This window comes from Leucopleurus acutus (assembly GCF_964270905.1).
Source record: "Leucopleurus acutus genome assembly, chromosome: 12".
Lineage (NCBI taxonomy): Eukaryota > Metazoa > Chordata > Mammalia > Artiodactyla > Delphinidae > Leucopleurus > Leucopleurus acutus.
Genome location: NC_139154.1, coordinates 50,055,156 through 50,074,434, shown reverse-complemented (window position 1 = coordinate 50,074,434; position 19,279 = coordinate 50,055,156). Strand labels below are relative to the sequence as shown.

At 54.4% G+C, this 19,279-nt stretch overlaps 1 protein-coding gene across 1 annotated transcript in view; it reads left to right on the top strand.

The window, feature by feature from the left end:
* Positions 1 to 19,279, top strand: part of ALK (ALK receptor tyrosine kinase) — a gene marked incomplete at both ends in the record, with an annotated part of 718,218 nt that overhangs the window by 676,131 nt on the left and 22,808 nt on the right. Inside the window, 10 exons of the mRNA XM_082851437.1 lie at positions 565 to 709; positions 3,301 to 3,483; positions 4,722 to 4,820; positions 5,309 to 5,461; positions 6,460 to 6,564; positions 8,544 to 8,730; positions 9,410 to 9,500; positions 9,630 to 9,694; positions 11,100 to 11,229; positions 17,355 to 17,452. Of these exons, the coding sequence (XP_082707563.1) occupies positions 565 to 709; positions 3,301 to 3,483; positions 4,722 to 4,820; positions 5,309 to 5,461; positions 6,460 to 6,564; positions 8,544 to 8,730; positions 9,410 to 9,500; positions 9,630 to 9,694; positions 11,100 to 11,229; positions 17,355 to 17,452 (1,256 nt within the window). The remainder of the gene's footprint in view (positions 1 to 564; positions 710 to 3,300; positions 3,484 to 4,721; positions 4,821 to 5,308; positions 5,462 to 6,459; positions 6,565 to 8,543; positions 8,731 to 9,409; positions 9,501 to 9,629; positions 9,695 to 11,099; positions 11,230 to 17,354; positions 17,453 to 19,279) is intronic.

Sequence of the window (19,279 nt, the reverse complement as noted above, 5' to 3'; positions counted from 1 at the left end):
ATGCCAGCTGGATTTCACCACGCACACCTTTGCCATCCTGCTTCAGAGTCCCAGAGGGTCCCACTGTGCCCTCCTCTGTCCTAAGGTGGACTTTTCTGATGTCATCGAAAATAGGCAAGGGTTTCCTGCTGGGTCTTCCTGCAGGGACGGTGATGCCGAGGGCTTATTCTTGAAGTTGTGGGGATCAGAGCAGAGACCCCTGAGTGTGCAGAGGAAGGAGAGAGGAAGGAGAGGAGAGAGACCTGCTTCTGCACACCAGCTGCCAGACCCCTGAGTCTAGAGAGGAACTTCAGGAAAGGGGCTGTAGAAACAGCCTCCTCGTATTCAGAAACATTTCTATCTCCTAGTGCTTTTGCTTCACGTACTGAACCTGGACTAATACGAGCCCGGGACTGGAGGGGATGGAAGAGCTGATGGGTTGTTGTAACATGAGATCAGGGCCCTCAGACCACTGAGATGTCACCCACTGCCCAGCAAACACTCGGCCACGTTGAAATTGCTCAGGGGTCTCCAGAGTGGGAACCGCACTCGGTTTCTCAACCTCTGAATGTCTCCCCTGGGCAGATGAAGGATGGAGTGCCAGTGCCCCTGATCATTGCGGCTGGCGGTGGCGGCAGGGCCTACGGAGCCAAGACAGACACGTTCCACCCAGAGAGACTGGAGAATAACTCCTCAGTTCTAGGGCTGAATGGCAATTCCGGAGCCGCAGGTAAACCACTGCAAGCCCACCCTCTCCCAGAACATTCTCCCGGGACTGTGTGAGCGTCAGCTCGGCCGGGCGCCATCACACGCCTGTGGGCATCTTAGTCGCTGGCCCTTGAGATGCTGGGAGCTCTGGATACTGGTACCGGGATCAAGAGAGGAAGGGCAGGCCACACACTGGGGACCCAGAGGCCCCCTTGCCAGCACGGGGTTTGGACTTGCAGAAGGTCACTGAGAAAATGAGGCAGGCGGCAGCAGTCTGACCGCCAACCCAACCGTCCCCGGGTTTTACCAAACGCAACTGGATGTGAGCAGGTGGAAGGAATCTGGGCAGAGTCAGGCCCCCGGGCCCCTGTGGCTTGTTCGTACTTCCGGGCCCCGGGCTGCCAGGGCACACAGCTCCTTGCTGGAAAATCTCTTTCTGGAATCTCCATGGTTGGGCTCTCTGTCTCCTTAATGAGAGCCAGCAACGCAGAAATAGGGGGCAGACACCAAAGGGGATGTGAATTCTCTGATTCCTCCCAAGTCAGCCATTCCTCTTTGTATTTTCTTTTTTCCACAATCAGATCAAGGGAGGATTTTTGAAGGCGTTTAAGATTTGAGATTAAGTAAAATAAACACTCAGACTTTCTCTTCAATTGAGAGAGAGATAGAAGAAAGAGGAGAAGCGGCCACAGCGAGGAATTACCGCAGTGATACAGTGCCCCTTACATCCGTCCACCATGTAATAAATTACAAAGCACTTCCACATCTATTATACATGTGCTTTTCCAAACAGTCCTGTAGGGTGTTCCAAACATATCATTTCATTTTACAGAAGAGTCAACAAGCTCATGGAAAGTTGGTGGATTTTTTTCCTCAAGATGGCCAAACTGTTTCGTACTTAGTCCGTTTTTTAAAACACTGTTGTTGCTGTTTTTATTTTTATGTCCATCGTTTTCTTTTCCACACGTTTGCTTGAAGGCTGCAAGATAGAGTGGGGGTCGGAAACCAACTTAGCTGGGGACTGTGCAGGACGCAAGGGTAGGGTGCTCCGGGCAGGAGGGCAGACCTGGTATCAGGCCCATCTCGTCCTAACTTGTTCACTAAGCTCGCGGCCCCGAATAGCCAGCAGAGCCCACTTCCGGCTAACGGCGCTGAGGGGCCTTCCCTCCACCACGTGACATCAACCACCTTGACTGGCCCCATACCCACCCTCTGGCTGGCAAAGGGAGGCCAAACACTTGGAGTCCTGTAGCTTCCGAAGCTGACAGAAGGTCCTCACAACTTGTCCAGGACCTCATTTCAGCTCTGCTTGTCTCTGTTCCAGACCCAAGCTTCTTCCTGACCTCGACCTCATTTCCTGAAACCTGTCTCCCTCTTTCTAGCACCATAGTCATCCCTGTCTGCAGCTTTCCCCACCTAGACGTCCCTCTGCTGCCCCCTCTGGGTCCAGAAGAACCTTGGCCACAAGTTCTCCCAGAGGACCCTTCCGGGCAGGTTAACCCTTACGGTTCCAGCAGACACACGCACAGCTGTATCTCCTGGTTCCCACCTGCCAGCATCTGCTGGAGCAGAAAGGGCTTTGGGGTCTTCCGGAGTAAACTGCCTCTTGAAATGTCACACAAAATGATATGGGGAGACAAGGTGGGCGTCCTGGAATTTCCAGGGCCTCGGGAGAGCTGTACTGTGGTCTGCCTGTGGCCTTAAGATACAGTTACGTTCAACCTAGCTCTGTAAAGAACATTTCATTTGCAAGAGCTCAGAGCAGGCCCAGGCGTTGGGAAGCACAGCTCCAGCTGCTGCCACTGTAGCCAGAGCATCACCACCTCCACCCACAGCTCTCTTTGCTCTTGACCTCGGAGCAGCTCCTTAGAAGCAGGCAGGCAAGGCACTGCCTGAGCTTCAGAGTCTGAGGCCTTCTGCCTGTGTGTGTCCTGCCTCACAAACGCCCAACGAGCCCTCCACTTGGCGGTTTGTAAAATATTTCATACGCTCCCTGTCTTCTTTGATCCTAACATCCACCCCATGAGGTGTCTCATTATCTCCAAGTGACAGGTGAGGAAACCAAGTCTCAGGCCGGGGAAGTTCTTGCCTAGCAGACAATTAAAGCACTTTGGGTTATGTGGTGCCTTAATCCAGGGCTCCTGCTAGGAATTTCACTGCCGTGACCTCGGCAGGGTTTTGACAGCTGGTCCCGGTTCTTTGAGATGGGAAGCAGTTAATGAAACGCAGGCCGGGCGCTTCAGGAGTTGGCAGGCATAGAGGGAAGGCAGAGGCAGAGTTTAGTAGTCGTGCAGCCTGTCCCCTCCACCTCCCCCGTCCCTCACCGAGCACACTGCCGGGCTCTTGAGCCAGAGGCCTGACAAGAAGCTGGGGCGCGAGGGGCTCCCATCGGGACATGCACGACTGTGGCCAGAGCAGCTCTCCCTCGGGCAAAGGGCACGCTCGGCCGTGGACTCTGAAGGCCCCAGGCCCCACTGAGGACAGGGCCCCTGGGACCTGGACAGGGGCAAGCACCCCTCGAAGACACCGAGCCCCGCTTCCTTCGCCAGGCCCAGCTGCTGCCCAAGCCCAGCCAGCACCCTTACCTCGGCGTTTCTCCGTCTCTTCCCACAGGTGGCGGAGGTGGCTGGAATGATAACACTTCCTTGCTCTGGTCTGGAAAGTCTTTGCTGGAAGGTGCCACCGGAGGACATTCCTGCCCCCAGGCCGTGAAGAAGTGGGGGTGGGAGACCAGAGGGGGTTTCGGAGGGGGTGGAGGGGGGTGCTCCTCAGGTGGAGGAGGCGGAGGATATATAGGTAAAGATGATTCGCGTTCAAGGTGTCACTGCCCTCCCCACTTAGTCCTAGGCACCTCACCTCCCTGTCTGCCCCCCGGCCCCTGCCTGCACGCCCCTGGCCCACCCCCAGTGTGGACTGTAATGTGACCTTGCACGCCTTCCTCCCAGCCCCACCACACGAGCCAGAGGCAGGGTGTTGGCTTTCGAGCCAGCATCCTGCCTCAAGGTTTCGATAGGGCAGCATCAAGATCCCATACGATTCTTGATCTCCCCCAAAGCCAATGATACAGGGGCTTTGGCTTCCCAGCCTCTCCTCTGGGCCTCCCCCAAGGACGCACTGGCCTGAGAGCCTTGGAGGCCAGACTCCTCTACCCCGTGCCTCCCTTCGGATGGCCTGGCCCGAGTCCTTAACGAGCCTGCTCCCTGAGGGCCTGGTGTGCAGCTTCTGGCCTCATGGACTCCCCACACTCCCTTTCCTGCCCCAGCCCGCCAGCTTCCAGAAGGGCGCCGTTCCCCCTGCTGATGGGTGCTTGCCCTGAGGGCAGCTGCGGGCAGTCCCAGCCCAGCCCTTCAGCAAGCAGCTGGCCCCTGGCCCCAGCTCTCCTCTGGGCTTCAGAGCAGAGCAGAAGAGCCTTCTGAAGCTGAGAAGCATCCCCACAGACTAGGACACAATGCATGCACGCGCTGTGATGTGCTGTCCGTGTTTTGCTTTACGCTGTGTGTGAGATGCTCGTGTTGACCAGATGCTCTTCTTTTCCAAGCCTAGGGTGGGTGGGCGGAGCCCAAGGGGAGGAGCCCAAAGATAACCCAACCCCCACTGAAAGGAGGGACAGGAGCCTAGAGGCACAGGGGCCCATCCCCCCTGCCCCAACCCTGACCGGATGGGACAGGACAGCCACTCCTCGGTGCTACTGCCCAGCCAGTCCTGGGAGAGGGGCCAAGGGGCCAACCCAGCCCGGGGAGACTAGAACTCTTCTGACTTGCTAACACGGACTGCTTCCTGGGGGGGCCCAGCAGAGTGGTGAAGACCCCCCAGCGGGAGCTGGCCCGGACCTGGAGGAGAAAGTGGCCCACACACCAGGCTTCTACTGAGCCGAGCCCCAAGTGCAGCCCCTGTGCCCTGAGCCTCCCTTCCCTCCCCACCGCCCCGCCCTCGAGGCCCCTCCCTGACCCCGCTGCTTGCCCTGCTGATGCGCACATGTGTCCAGACTTGGGCACCCACCTCTCTGCGTTAAACTCTCCTCTGGTTTGCCACAGGTGGCAATGCTGCCTCAAACAATGACCCCGAGATGGACGGAGAGGATGGGGTTTCCTTCATCAATCCACTGGGCATCCTGTACACCCCGGCTTTAAAAGGTACCCCCTCTGCCAGGTGGCAGAACCAGCTTCCTTAAGCCAGTTCTCCCTCCCAGCTAAAACTTCAGGGCTACTGATGTGAGTCCAGGACACAAAGGTGTGATCGTGGGTCCCTTGCAGGCAAGTCTACTTAGTGGTCATCTCACCAAGTTTCCTGGAAATCAGGATGCGTGATCTGATTTGGACACAGAAGGAGAACACTGGCCAGCCCTAGAAACTGCAACAGTAATAGGCCCGGTACCTGTACCAACCTAAGTGACCCTCGTGTGGACCCTCCCACTTGCCTGCCTGTCCTCTATCTGAGTTCCCCTCACCAGATGCGCTGTGGACTTTCCTGCACAGGCAGCGCTCCCAGCGGCAATGGGACGTAGGAGCAGGGACCAGAGAACCCGCCCTCCGCCCTGACCAGCTGGAGACAGAGCGCAGAGCCTGGGGGTGGGGTGCAGGGCGGCCTCCGCCCGAGGCTGACCCTCCCTCCTTCTCACCAGTGATGGAGGGCCACGGGGAAGTGAATATTAAGCATTACCTGAACTGCAGCCACTGTGAGGTAGATGAGTGCCACATGGACCCCGAGAGCCACAGGGTCATCTGCTTCTGTGACCACGGGACAGTGCTGGCCGAGGACGGCGTCTCCTGCATAGGTAAGGGGGTGGGGGAGGGAGCCCAGAGCTTGAGCCACAGCTGGTTTCTTTGGTTCTGGGACACCTCAGATGCAGTTTTGTAAACTTCCTGACACCCCTGTCTGCCCCCAGCACCAGTGCTCTGCTGATGGGTAGAGGGACCTGTGTGTGAAAGGTGGGTCACGGCCCAAGAAGGAGTCGCAAGTCACCTAGTCCCACCCCTAATCCCAGATGTGACCCCCACATCCCCACCAGGGGACCGGCCCATCTCCACTGGACCCCCCAGCGCCAGGGACCTCAGTACTCCTAAGGCACAGCGTCCCATCGGGGAGTCACAGCGCCAGACCCGTTCCTTCCAGCTTCCACTCCTGGGCTCCCTGCTCACAGGGGCCCTTCAGGCGCGGCGTCTGAACACAGCGCTGCCGTCCTCCTCCTCAAGTCTTCTCCACATTAAATAACCCATTTATTTCCATCCATTCATGTGGGACACAGGTTTATGCCTCCTTCTCATCCTGGTGTTCCAGTTGTCAACGTCCCTTTTGAAATGCAGTGTCCGGGCCCAGGCACGGTGCCTCGGTGTGGTCGATGCCAGTGTGCACCCGGGCCCTCCCTCCCATGCGCTGGGCCCGGTGCGCTCGCGGACAGAGAATCAAGTCAGCCTCTAGAGTCTAACTGACCGGGATGCTCTGTCGCTGGGTCGTACTGAGTTTGTAGTCATCTGAGGTGCCTGAATCTCTTCTGCAGCCGCTGCTGGCTCACCTTTCATCCTCATCCTGTCATGCACATTTGATGTTTTGGATCAATGTCCAGATTTTGATATTTATCCCTTTTACATATTCCCTCCCCACAAAAGCTACTGTTGAAAGTTGTAAAACCAGGACAAACCTGCTTCATGCCCTGGTCCTCTGAAAAGGATGGTGGTCCAGGTGTCCAAGGCCGGGGAGGGTCTTTCTGACTTGGGGCCAGCTCAGAGGAGAATCCGTGTGGTCATTGGTACCCTGTGGGGACCTGTCTTCCAGTGTCGCCCACCCCGGAGCCCCACCTGCCACTCTCGCTGATCCTCTCCGTCGTGACCTCTGCCCTCGTGGCCGCCCTCGTCCTGGCTTTCTCCGGCATCATGATCGGTGAGTGTCCCAGAGCCCCAGCACTTCCAAAGCGGGGCAGGGAAGGCAGACCTGGCAGAACAGAACAGCATCTCAGGCTGTGCCGTGGATGCCGAGGTTTCACTCCGGGTGGTAGTGATGAGGGCAGCCCACGCCAGTGAAGGCCCCCTCACTCCACCCCCTGCACATCCCTGGTTCCTAGGAGCCATGACTCTGAACCTCAGCCCTGTGCACAGCCTCCTGGTTGCTCAAGGAGGGGGCACTCTTCAGAGTGCTAAAGGTCAGCCCCACCCCAGGCCTCCCTTTCAGCTCTCATCAGACCTGGGCTGCTTCTAGTCTGGCTCGCTTCCTGTGTCACGCCTCCAGCCCGCCCTTCCCCACTCCATGCAGAGAATGCAGAGCTGGTTTCTGACTGTTTCCAATTAGGCCAGTGAGCCAGGGGGTGCTGACCTGCAGGTCGCAGAGGGCCCTGCATGGTCCAGCCAGGCTCTTCCTGCTGGAAATGCCCGGGACAGGTGGGCAGGGACCTGAGGGGAAGCAGAAGGAAAGGCTCAGCTCCGGACAGCACTTTCAGGCCAGCCGCTCGAGGGCAGGGAATCTGGGGGGGACAGGGAGGTGGCAGCTAATGTGATCCCCGTGATGCCATCCTGCAAAGGGCAGGATGACGAGAGCTACCTGGCTGCACGCTTACCACGCGATGGGTGACTGACACATTTTAGTTCACCAGACCCTCAAAGAACGCTATGATCACGGTTGGCATGTTTCACAGAGGAGGAACTGAGCGCACAGGAGTTGACTCACTTGCCCCGGCCCCGGCCCGTGAATCACCCCCATGGAGTCTGCCTTATATATAGAATGTTCTCACACATAGTAGTAACAGTGATAGTGGTCACTTGTACTGGGAAAGCTGTTTAGAACTTTCCAAAACCACTTCTTTCCTTTCTTTCCTCCTTTCTTTCTTCCTTCCTTCCTGCCTGCCTTTATTTATTTATTTTCGTGGCACTGCACAGCTTGTGGGATCTTAGTTCCCTGACCAGGGATTGAACCCACACCCCAGCAGTGAGAGCATCATGTCCTAAACACTGGACCACCAGGGAATTCCCTCCAAAACCATTTTATGTTGGTGAATTCATTTCATTACCACAAACCTAGGGGATGGGGAGTGGGGCTTTAGGAGACAGGGCAGGAGTTATTGTCCCTGCTTACAGAGAAAGAGACTGAGATCCAAAGAGGTCACGTGTCGCTTGTCAGTGTCACAGCTTGTAAGTAATAAAGGCAGAATTAGAACTCAGGCACCAGCTTAGACCCAGTTTAGAGACTTTCACTCTGTGACGGTCTCCAGCTATGTGGCTTGGCGGTTCTTCAACCGGAAACCTGTAGGAAACACAGGTGACCAAGAACCCCAGCTGTACTCCCCAATCCATTGCCATGCTTGCCTCACCCAGCGCCTGGGCAGAGCAGAGCTGCTAAGGCAGGCCCCCTCCTGGAGACATGGGACTCCTCTGACGGCCGACTGCGGATCCAGAACCTAGCAAGAGCCTTGCTGGGACTTCTTTAGACTGAATGGCCATCTAGGGTCTTTGCTCAACCTTCCCTCACCCTGTCCTTCACATGGGGTCAGACTTTCAACACAGTATGGTGGCTTCCCAGCCTTCCTGGGTTCCCTCCCAATTATCTCTCACAGGCATTTCCCCTAGTAAAATCCTTGCCTGTTTAATCCTGTCTTGGGTCTGCTTCTCAGAGGACCCAAACTAATGTGCCTCTGCCCCTGCATGATACAGTAAATGTTTTCCATTCATATGATTTTAAGCTTTACATTTACTTTCATCTTTCAGTTAAAGGTACGCTTTCACATCTGTAATCATTTTGTTCGTATGACTAAGTATGATGGAAAGATTTAGATCCCTGTGGAGGAGCTGGAGATCCAGGAAGGCTTCCTGGAGGAGGTGGCCTGGCTGCCTGGCCCGGGCCACCTTGCGCTGACCTCCATGTGTCTGCAGTGTACCGCCGGAAGCACCAGGAGCTGCAAGCCATGCAGATGGAGCTGCAGAGCCCCGAGTACAAGCTGAGCAAGCTCCGCACCTCCACCATCATGACCGACTACAACCCCAACTACTGTTTTGCCGGCAAAACCTCCTCCATCAGTGACCTGAAGGAGGTGCCCAGGAAAAACATCACCCTCATCCGGTGAGTGCCCATCACTGTCCTGGGGGGCAGCGGGGGGTGTGGGGGAGGCAGGGAAGGGAGATCTCCAGGGGGCCGATGTCATCCCTGCACCACGAATTCCTCCGGCAGCAAGAAGCCAGTAGAGCCACCCCTCGGGGCACCCCAGGGAGAGAAGGTTCAGTGTTCAGGGCCATTGGGGGGGTGTTTGCTTGTTCAACACCCCATATACACATGGGGTTGGTACAATGAGAGGAGGATTAGATGGGAGGAATGGGGGTCTCCTCAAAATCCGCCCAAGTGCCCCTCCCCAGGCCTTGCTCCCCTCCCCACTCCCAGCTCCCAGAGCACCCTGTGCACGTGTCTGTCACTCACCAAGCACACTCCAGGGGGTGTCCACCAGCTGTCTGTGCCCCTCCCCCCCGGCCCCAGGGAGCACAGGCCTCCCTGGCAGGCTGAGCCTTAGTCCCCTCTAGGTCCCTGGCAAATAATAGAGGCTCAGTAAGTGTTCACAGAAGGAATGTCCAGCCAGTGTCCTGAATCCTGGCTTGGAAACTTTCTTGCCGGGTAAAGCAATGGAGGCCCAGGACCGACGAGCAAAGCCAGACTGAGGGCATTAACCTTGAGGGTGTGCGTGACCCCCTGGCTCCCGTGTGCGTCCACTAAATGTGCCCCTGTCTCATCTCGCCTTCTCTTTGAACAGGGGTCTGGGCCACGGCGCGTTTGGGGAGGTGTATGAAGGTCAGGTGTCTGGAATGCCCAACGACCCGAGCCCCCTGCAGGTGGCTGTAAAGGTAAGAGGCGGCTCCCTTGTGGGCCTGACCTTGGCCAGGGGTCTCTGTAAGTGTGGCTCTCTGCTGAAAGCCTCTGACCTCTGCAGCTCACAGCCTCCTTCTCCTTCCCACCCTCCCTTCTGTGCCCAGACGCTGCCTGAGGTGTGTTCCGAACAGGACGAACTGGATTTCCTCATGGAAGCCCTGATCATCAGGTAACGATACAGGGAGACACCCCACACCACTGCCCCAAGCCTGTAAGGGACACGAGATGTTTCTAACAGGCACATCTCCGAGGGAAACAGGATTGTCCTGCAGCATAGCCCTCCCTCTCCAGCAGGAGACTCTGTAAATTCTTAGCACGTCTTACCAGAGTGGAACCAGCACCCAGATGGCTGTCTTAGAAAAAGAATCCAATCGATAGCACTCCACCTTCAATCCGCATCCCTGTGTCACCACTGGTACTTTTCCCCCTTTTCTTAAGAAACAGAGCATGCTGGTTGTTGACAGTAGAAGATACAATCCTCCTCCAGGTATCTCTTCCACCAGGTGCTTCGCCAACCCCAGCTCTCAGCTCTCATGTAAAGGAAATGGGCCCCCAAGTGATGGAAGGCGCCCACCCTGGTCCACCCAGCTGGCCTGACCCTTCAATTGGTGGATCTGGGGCCCCCCACTGGGAGTCTCAGTGGCCGGGGCTCTGACAGCAGATGTTGGACCTTGAGATCTGGCCAGGCTCATGGCCTCTTGGTGCACTGGGGAACCTCAAACATCCTGAAGGCTGGGGCAGCCCGAGGTCTCCCCTTGACAGAAGTGGAACGAGTCCAGAGCAGCATGTGTGGTGCGCTGGGTCCATAGGAGGATAGCAGCAGGCTCAGCTCCTGCTTTAAAAATGACGTATTTTCTGACTGAGCATGTAGTATGTGATTATTGAATAAAACCTGGAAAGTAGAAGAGTAGATGGAAGGAGACCCGAATCACTCCATCTCCGTACTTGGCAGTAACTAAGCAGCATTATATTTGGGTGTACAGTCACCCGGTGTGTCACCTCTGCACGCGTGCGCCCACGTGGAGTTGCCTGGCCCCGCTGCCTCACGTGTCCCGATAGGATCACGTTAACAGGAAAACCCGAATCTCAGAGCCCCCATGAGGAGTCCACAGTGGGATCCGTGGCCCACTTCCTTGTTCTCTTCCACACACGGTCACCTGGCAGGTCTCACGCAGTCCCTCGGGAAAGCAGTTCCTCTTCCGCCTGAGGCCTTCCTCTGAAAACCCAAACCCCAAACGTGAATCCTGGCCAGCAGTCCGCGCCCCAGCCTCAAAGCCCTCCTCTCCCCACCCCCGCCCCACCTGCTCACCCAAGTTCGTCCTCACCCCCTCGCCCCCGAGCAAGTTCTTTCAAGCAGACTGAGCTCCCGCCAGACCTGCCCTCTGGTTCTCCCAGCTGCTCAGCTGCCGGATTATCCTCTGCTTAGGCCCAGCCTGGGAGCCCTGCTCCCCACATTTACAGAAAGCATTTACAAAATTGGCTTCTGAAAGCATAAATCTGTACCCGGCTTTGCCCACTTAAGGTTTTCCCAGACTCAGCTCAGTTGAATTCGGTTACTCCCCTCTGCTCTGCAGCAAGTTCAACCACCAGAACATCGTGCGCTGTATCGGGGTGAGTCTGCAAGCCCTGCCGCGATTTATCCTGCTGGAGCTCATGGCAGGAGGAGACCTCAAGTCCTTCCTCCGAGAGACGCGCCCTCGCCCGGTGAGTGAGAACCAGCCTTTCCCAGTAGCTGTGCCGGGGGACGGAGCAGGGGGAGGAAGGAGCCAGGGTGGGCAGCCTGGGAAGCAACATACTCAGTGGGACCGAGTCGGCCCATGGGCTCGGATCTGGGGGAAAGGCGGGAGAGAGGGGACAGAAGGTGGCAGAAGGCTGAGCCCAGCCCCAGGGAGCTTGTGCAAGGCTTGTGCAACAGCTTCTCCAGGCTGTATCTATTTTTATGGCCTGCTGATTGTGGAAAACCAAAACTAGGGACAAGCACAGTGGGGGGACTTTCATGCCGGCCGTGTCACTCACTCAACCAGCTGACTTGGGGCAGGTCACTCTGCATCCACCCGTTCTGAACCCCACTGTCCTCATCTCTCAGATGTGGACATCCTGACCTTGTAGTTTTCCTATCAAAGTAGAGTGCTGGGGTATTTAGGAAGGTGCTGCATACATGTCATGGTTAAAGGGCTAGAGCTTGGGGGAGTGAAGAAACCTAAGTGACCCACCCACGCCCAGCCCTGCTTGGCCATTAGACAACCTGCTTAGGGCAGCCAACCCCCTCTAACCTCAGCATCTGCAACGTGAACTCCTCGGGCTAGGCTAGAACATCTCGGACAGAGATCATTTATAAAATACAGCACACTGGGCGAGCCCGGAGTCCAGCTGTCCACTCCTGACACTGCCGGGGTCTTCAAGAGGCCTGGACCCTGGAAACTGGAGCAGAGCAGACCCCTGACTTCCTGACTTCCTCTGGTTGCCACTGGACTACGAGAACCACGGGGAAGACTTGAACCCTCCCCAGCCCCAGGACAGCAGAGCAAGACCGACAACCGCTCTGCCACAGCAAGACCAGAACGGAACGCTCTCCTCACGAGGACCCCAAGTGGTTGCGGAAACCTCGGAAGGTCACGCCTACTCCAGTCCACGCCTTCGCTCAGGCTCAGTTTAGAAACCGCGTCCTTAGGAGCCTCCACACTGTTCCCGCAAGCCTCTGGGTGGCCTCTCTCGGCATCTAAGAGGAGTCCGCTCTAACGCCTTGAGAAGATGAGTGTGTGTGCACCTGAGCACACCTGGCAGGAGGAAGGGGCTGGGGGAGGGGCAGAGAGAACTACCCCCACCTCACGGTAATCCTCATCTGCATTGTCACAACCACCTGTGAAGGAGATGGTACAGATCTCACCCCATTCTGGAGATGGTACAGATCTCACCCCGTTCTGGAGACGGGAAAACTGGCTCAGGGCGGTCATGTGACTTGCCGAGGTGCACAGGCAGTGAAAGAGCTCAGGTCTGGTGGATCCCGATTCCATGCTCTCTCCAGCCTGCTGTGCTGTTTATCCAGATGGTCCCCTGCGAGAAGCCCTGAGTGCCAAGGTGAGGGTGGGTTGTTCAGAGCAAATGCCGCCAGCTATGCCGGCATCTCTGCCAGGTCTGGGCACCAGCCTTGGCTTTCCCACCAGCACCCAGCAAGGCCGAGCGGTGCTGGGAAGCAGTGCCTCTGGCAGACGTCACACGGAACACTTGGTATCACACTTTGGGCAGAGGCATAGCTCTGGCTTTCCCACTGGAGATTCCTGGGGCTGAGGACAAGAAAGTATTGTGACCTCCTTGTAAAGGGAATCTGGGAACCCTTCACTTGGCAAGTCCGAGGACTTGCAGGCAAAGGTATCTCTCCCTTGATGATGAAAGAGGATTTGAAGGTTGTCTCAAAGAACGAAGCACCAGCAAGGAAAAGCAGGTCACGGATATCTCCCACCACCTCCAGCCCCAGAGCCGCCCCCAGGAGGCTCAGAGCAGGAGCCTGCTGCCGAGTTCCGACCTCTAGCTGCAGCTACCGCCCGAGGGATGCCCACAGCCAGCAGAAGGTCGACTCCGCTTGGGAGAGCCGCTTCTAAGGGTCGGGATCCCCCCCCACCAAATCTGCCCGTTAACCCTTGACCCTGCTCTTCTGTGTGGCTCTCCCTGCCAACCGTGCCCCTTGGTAGCACCCCAGTCCTCCTCCTTACCCCTTTACACACCCACTCGTCTCAGGTGAGCTGGTCGTTCCTGAGGTACTGCCCACGATGGGTGATTTAAAACGTCGGATCACAGCCTCCAGAGTGACCCCGTGCAAATGTGTTTGTAGCAGCAACTTCCGGCCATGGGTGGAAGGGGTGGGGAGGTGGGGAGGAGGTTGCTAGGTGTCCTGCATGATTCTCAGAACCACAAAATCCAGCTTAGTGGAGTGGGGGTCAGGTTGACTGTGAGAAAGGAGCACGATTTAGAAGTGGACCGAGGGGACTAATACCAGCAAATCCTACACATGATGAAGAAGGGAGGGGCTGGCTGATGGACATCAGGGCCGGAGAGATACACGCCCTGAGGAGAGGGTGGGCAGAGTCGTGCCTCCAGCCTGTGGAGCTCACTGGATTCAAAGGCCTGAAGTCCACCTGATTCATTTGTTTGAAGTCCTTGAGTCTCCGGGCTTACCTGATGATGACCTGATGTGTGCAGGCACCCGGCTGGGCACTCAGAGTCACACGAGCACTCTGTACTCACTTCCTGCCATCCCCGGGGCTCAGTGGCTCCATGGACCATCAGCATAGAAGGACATGAAGTAATGATGGATATACAGACTCAGAAGACAGAATGGGTACCTGGGCCAACCATGTCTGTCATGGAAATGAAATTCATGGGTACAGAAGAAAACATCGTTTGGTCCCAGGACCCCACCTCCTCAAGAAGGAAGGACCCTTTTAATGTCAAAATAATTTTGCAGATGCTCTCTTTATTGAACAAATTTTTATTGAGGGTTTAATATATGCCAGATGTAGGCTAGTAGCTGTCTTTTAATATCAGTTGATTCAATCAATAATGACAAAGGCCATTAAGGAGTCAGTAATCTCTTTATTCAAGGTGGCGGTCATTGACCACTATAGTGTCTATAGCTGTTTGGAACATGGTAATCCTGTAGGTAATGGCTCTAGAGAAGAGGCTCAGTACAAGACGGCTTCTTGGATGTCAGAGGTGAACAGCACAGAGGTGAGAACCTCTGGTTGCAACTAATGCTTAGGTTTTCATCTTTGGCTTCAACTTTGCCAAATACCAATGCTGCCTCCAAAGTGCGTGGAGGGGTATTTTCTCGGCCATGTCAGGAGCCAGGAATATGAGGGCCCAGCACCATTTGCATCTCATCACTTTTCAAAATGGAGTTTTGCCACGTTTAATATTTTGTGTCGCCTGTCTGCATTCTTTGCTTCTTCCTTTCATCTTTCCCTCTTACCCTCATATGTGTCAATTTTAAAATATATCCCTAGTCTGTTTTTCACTTGGTGAAACAGTTCCTCCCCCATGTCCTGTGACCCTTCATCTCTAAATGCAGAAGCTACTTAAGGAAGGAACAGGTATCAATATTACTCTGTCTTTTATTAGTATATACATTATCCTTTGGAAATAGCCCCTCAGAAACTGCGAGCAAAGAAATTATTCCACTTCAGTGGGGCCTCTTTTCTCCCATGTAAAAGTAGGATATTGGTCAAAACAGTGTCCCTGAAGGGAACTCCGGTACCCTGAGGTGCTACACACTCACACACATGCTCAGAAGAATTCCTTGGTCAAGCAAATATCAGAGCCACGCAGACTCCTCTCTTACTGATTCTCAACACACATTAGCGTATAGCAAAGACTCTGATCATTTCTGTGATAAAGAAGCCTATTTAACCCAGGGATTCCCATGCCTGTTTGATTGAATTCCATCCCACAGCCTGCTTTGGGAAATACTGCACAAAATCCTCTCTGAGTACTGGGCAGGCTACACCCATAACCATGACTGCCCGAGTTGCCAAAGGAAGTGCCGCATTCAGTGGCGAATAGGGGGCAGAAACCCTGGTTCCAAGGCCTTCTTTGCCCAGGATGGATAGAAATGACACTGAGCACACTGGCTACACTCTGCACTGCTAGTTTTAAGTATCGGATTTGCCACAGCATCCACACCTCCGCCACCGCGCGCGCGCGCGCGCACACACACACACACACACACACACACACACACACACACACACACACACACACACACACACACACACACCCATGGGTTACCGTCTGTCTGCTCTGTTCAGACTGATTAGCGGCGCGGTTAATTTGCTCTGAGCAGCCAAAGACAGGGAGCCCAGATAATCCCGGCCCGTGGGTTAATGCATGGGAAGGTTTAGTCCCTGCAGCACACCAGACTCATGGAGCATTTGAGACGTCAGTGGTCCTTGCATACTGAGTGATGGGGGCTAAGACACAAAGAGACCCGGGGGGGAGCTAGGACTGGGTCCTCTTTGGCAGGAACAGAAAGCAATTTGAAAGAAAGAGAGAGAAAAGATTGTTCTAATACTATAGCAAGATGGATGCATATTCCCCTTGGAAATATATTACTTTCCTTTTCCCCAGGAAAAGCGTACTGTCTCTCACAGTGCCCAGTACTTCTCAGCCTGACAAGGTCCCGGGAGAAGCCCAACACAAGAGCCATTTCCCGAGACCCCACAGCACCCCCCAGGAGCAGCCCCCTGCATAACTGCAGAGCCTCTATGAAGCGCTCACTCTGTGCCTCTGACTGTAGGTGCTCTTAACCATCCAGTGAGGCCAAGAGTGTCATGCTGATTTCACAGACCAGGACACGGTGGCTTGGACAGAGGCAAAGCGGTCAGCCCCAGCTCACACAGCCAATAAGGGACGAGCAGGATGAAGCCCAGCTCAGCTCAACCGAGCACCGAAATGTGCCCTCACGGCATCTGTGTGCTGCATCCGTACTCACTTGGGTACCATGCGCTGCGCCCGTGGCTACTCCGGCCCTTCTGGGACACGCTCTCCCGAGAAACTCCGTTTTAACTCCTAGAATCCTACTTCCCCCAACCCAGATCCTTAAAGCCCAGTTCAGGGCAGTTTCGGCTCCACCCTGCTGACTGTGTGACCTGAGCCTCTCTGAGCCCTCAGCCCTCGCATCTTTAATACAGAGGTAACCTCTCTTCCCTACCGACCACACGGGATGTTGCATCAAAGGAGATCATGTCCTGGGACTTGCTCTGTTGCATGTAAGGCACTGCCCAGTGGTCCATGGGCAGAGACCATGCTCCTCCCTGAACCTTCCCCCCCCCAGAACTGAAGCATATGCCCTAGACAAACGCCTCTCTGCCTCCTTCAGTCCCGTGCTGTCTCTCCAAGGAGTCCCGGGGAGGCCCTCGGTCTGTGGCCGACATCTGGGTAAACCCTAGTTCCGCTGTAATCAACCAACGAACCCCCTTGTTCACTGAACCACGGTAGCGAGCTAAGGGTCGTGTTGGAGACCACGGAAGTGTATGCTGAAGGCCCTGCCTCGGGTGCCTCGAAGTTTCCTTGGGGACATGGTAAGATAAGCACAGAAGAGCGCAGTGAATGTGACACTGCATGACGACGTGTTGCTGCAGACTTGGGGGTTTAGGAATTTAAAAGACACCAAGGAGGGCATAGCCCTCAGAAAAGACTTCCCGGGGCTCCACCAGGCTGCAGGGAGGCAACGGCGGGGTGCATCTCGGGGGCAGCGGGGGTGAGGGGGCGGCAGCAGCTTTTGCACAAAAGAGAATCATGCAGAAAGGCCGGAGATGGCTCTTCAGCTGCCCATCATTGTCTGGAAGCTTTCCTTTTTCAATCCACTTCAGGTCTAGGTCTTCAGGAAGAAAATTAATTTTTAAAAAATATTTTTAAGCATTTAACTAGAGCATTTCTAAAACAATATTAGCCCCCTTTATTTCCCCACAGGCCTGTTTGTACGTTTGGGGGATCCAAATGTTTATGAAGATTGAGGTGGAAGAATGGGCAGAAAAAGTGCAAAGGGGCAGGACGTCTGCCAGTCCCGGTTCCTGTGGTTTAGGGCTCCAGCCCCACTCATCTGGGAGCTGCGACCCTGTAAATATTGCGCCCACCTGCAGAGATGGAGTCTTTGGTCTGGGCTGAGGCCCAGGCATCTGCATTTTTTTAAGCCGCCAGGTGATTTCGAATGTGCAGCCAGGGCTGAGACCCTGGGGGTGGCGCACCTGTGTGGCCTCCTAGCAAGCATGGGAAGTGTTTCAGATCTTCTCTCCCCCAAGAACTTCTCATCAGCTGGTCACTTCTGTCTGCCACAGAATCAGCCCTCCTCCCTGGCCATGCTGGACCTCCTGCACGTGGCTCGGGACATCGCCTGTGGCTGCCAGTATCTAGAGGAAAATCACTTCATCCACCGGTGAGTCTAAGTGGCCTTGCTCTACCCCCACCTTCTGTATGCTTCCCTACGTGTCTCAGGGGCCCAGATCGTGCCTTCAGAGCAGAACAATAGGTCTCTAAAGCTGTTTGGATGGCTCAGCTTTGTCTTTAAGATGGTTACCACTCTACCAGGGCTTCATCTGGCCCATAGGTAAAGTGGGATCATAAGACATCCATGCCAGCACTGGAGACCCAGATGAGCTATACCTGACCCCCTGCAGGGACTCCTGCCTGTGTCAAGTCCTAGATCATGTGAACGTTTCCATATCTAGAAAACTGGGCTCCTTAAGGGACGTTTAAGGAGTTTATATTTTCACATATCTGACTATGAGTAACTCGAAGGCAAGGACCCTGTTTTATTCATCTTCATATCACTGGCACAGAGTGGGGCACAATAAATGTTTATTGGATAAATTATTTTTTTCTAAAATACTCTGAAATGAAAAATAACGATTATTTTCTCCACCTCTGTACTTCATTTCTTCTACTCTTCTACTCTACTCCTTGTGTTTAAATGGTGTTTTCATTGGTACATCAAGTCCATGTGTAATGCTATAGACATGAGAGATGACACGTATTTCCTTCCATGTGGCCATTCATGGCTTTCTCAGCAGACAGCTTGATTCTGAAACCTGAAAAGTCAAATAGATTGTTAGGCTCTTTGCAAAGCTCTTCCTAACCATTTGCTTCTAATTTAGTAAATAACAACCTGGTGAACTAATAAACATTCATTAACCCATCCAAGAGTATAAGACATGTTCCTAATAATTAGAATATGTAATACAACGTAGAAAAGGAGAGAATATGTATGAGTTTAGAAATAGAAAAGCGTGTAGGTAGATAACAAGCTATGCTTCCTTCCCTAATAAAAATGGGGAAGTTGAAGGTCAAGAAATACACTGGCCTAGCTTCCCAGAACCATTCCGGAAACAAGGCGAGACGCTCACATCGGCTCATCCTTTGACTGTCACTTCATCACTTTGATCTTCAGATCTTCCTGTTGATTTTCAGCCTTTCCAACTTGCAGATCATTGTGCTTGATAGAAATAACAGAAGTAAAAGAGAAGCCAGGCTCCGTTCTTTCTGTTCTCCTCCAGCCCTGCCATTGTTATTCTTGCCCTTTTTAATGTGTACACAACTTTCCATACATCTCAGCTCTGGGCTTTATTGTTGTTCAGACATGACAAGGTTGTACTCTTTTTGGAATTAGTCCTTGGCTAGAGCCATCTTGCCATCTTTTGTCCACATCCTCTAAATCTGGGCTCATCTGAGAGCAACATGTGCTGTCCCCTTGGTGACTTCAGATCTCTCCCTTCACTTCTCCCTGAGGTCGTTTCTGCCTTTAAAAAAAAAAAAAGAGTTATTTATTATTTTATTTATTTTTGGCTGCTTCGGGTCTTAGTTGCGGCACGTGGGATCCTCGTTGAGGCATGCGGGCTCTTCATTGCTGCGCACGGGCTTCTCTCTAGTTGTGGCGTGCAGGTTTTTTCTCTCTCTAGTTGTGTCGCACGGGTTCCAGAGCACATGGGCTCTGTAGTTTGTGGCATGCAGGTTCTCTAGTTGACGCATGCGAGCTCAGTAGTTGTGGTGCACGGGTTCAGTTGCCCCGCGGCATGTGGGATCTTAGTTCCCTGACCAGGGATCAAACCTGCATCCCCTGCATTGGAAGGTGGATTCTTTACCACTGGACCACCAGGGAAGTCCCCATTTCTGCCTTTTTATCTCCACTCCCACATTAGTCACCAAGCATCCAGATTCTCTGACTGAGGGATCATATCCATCTTTCCTCTGACGTTTTGAAATCTGC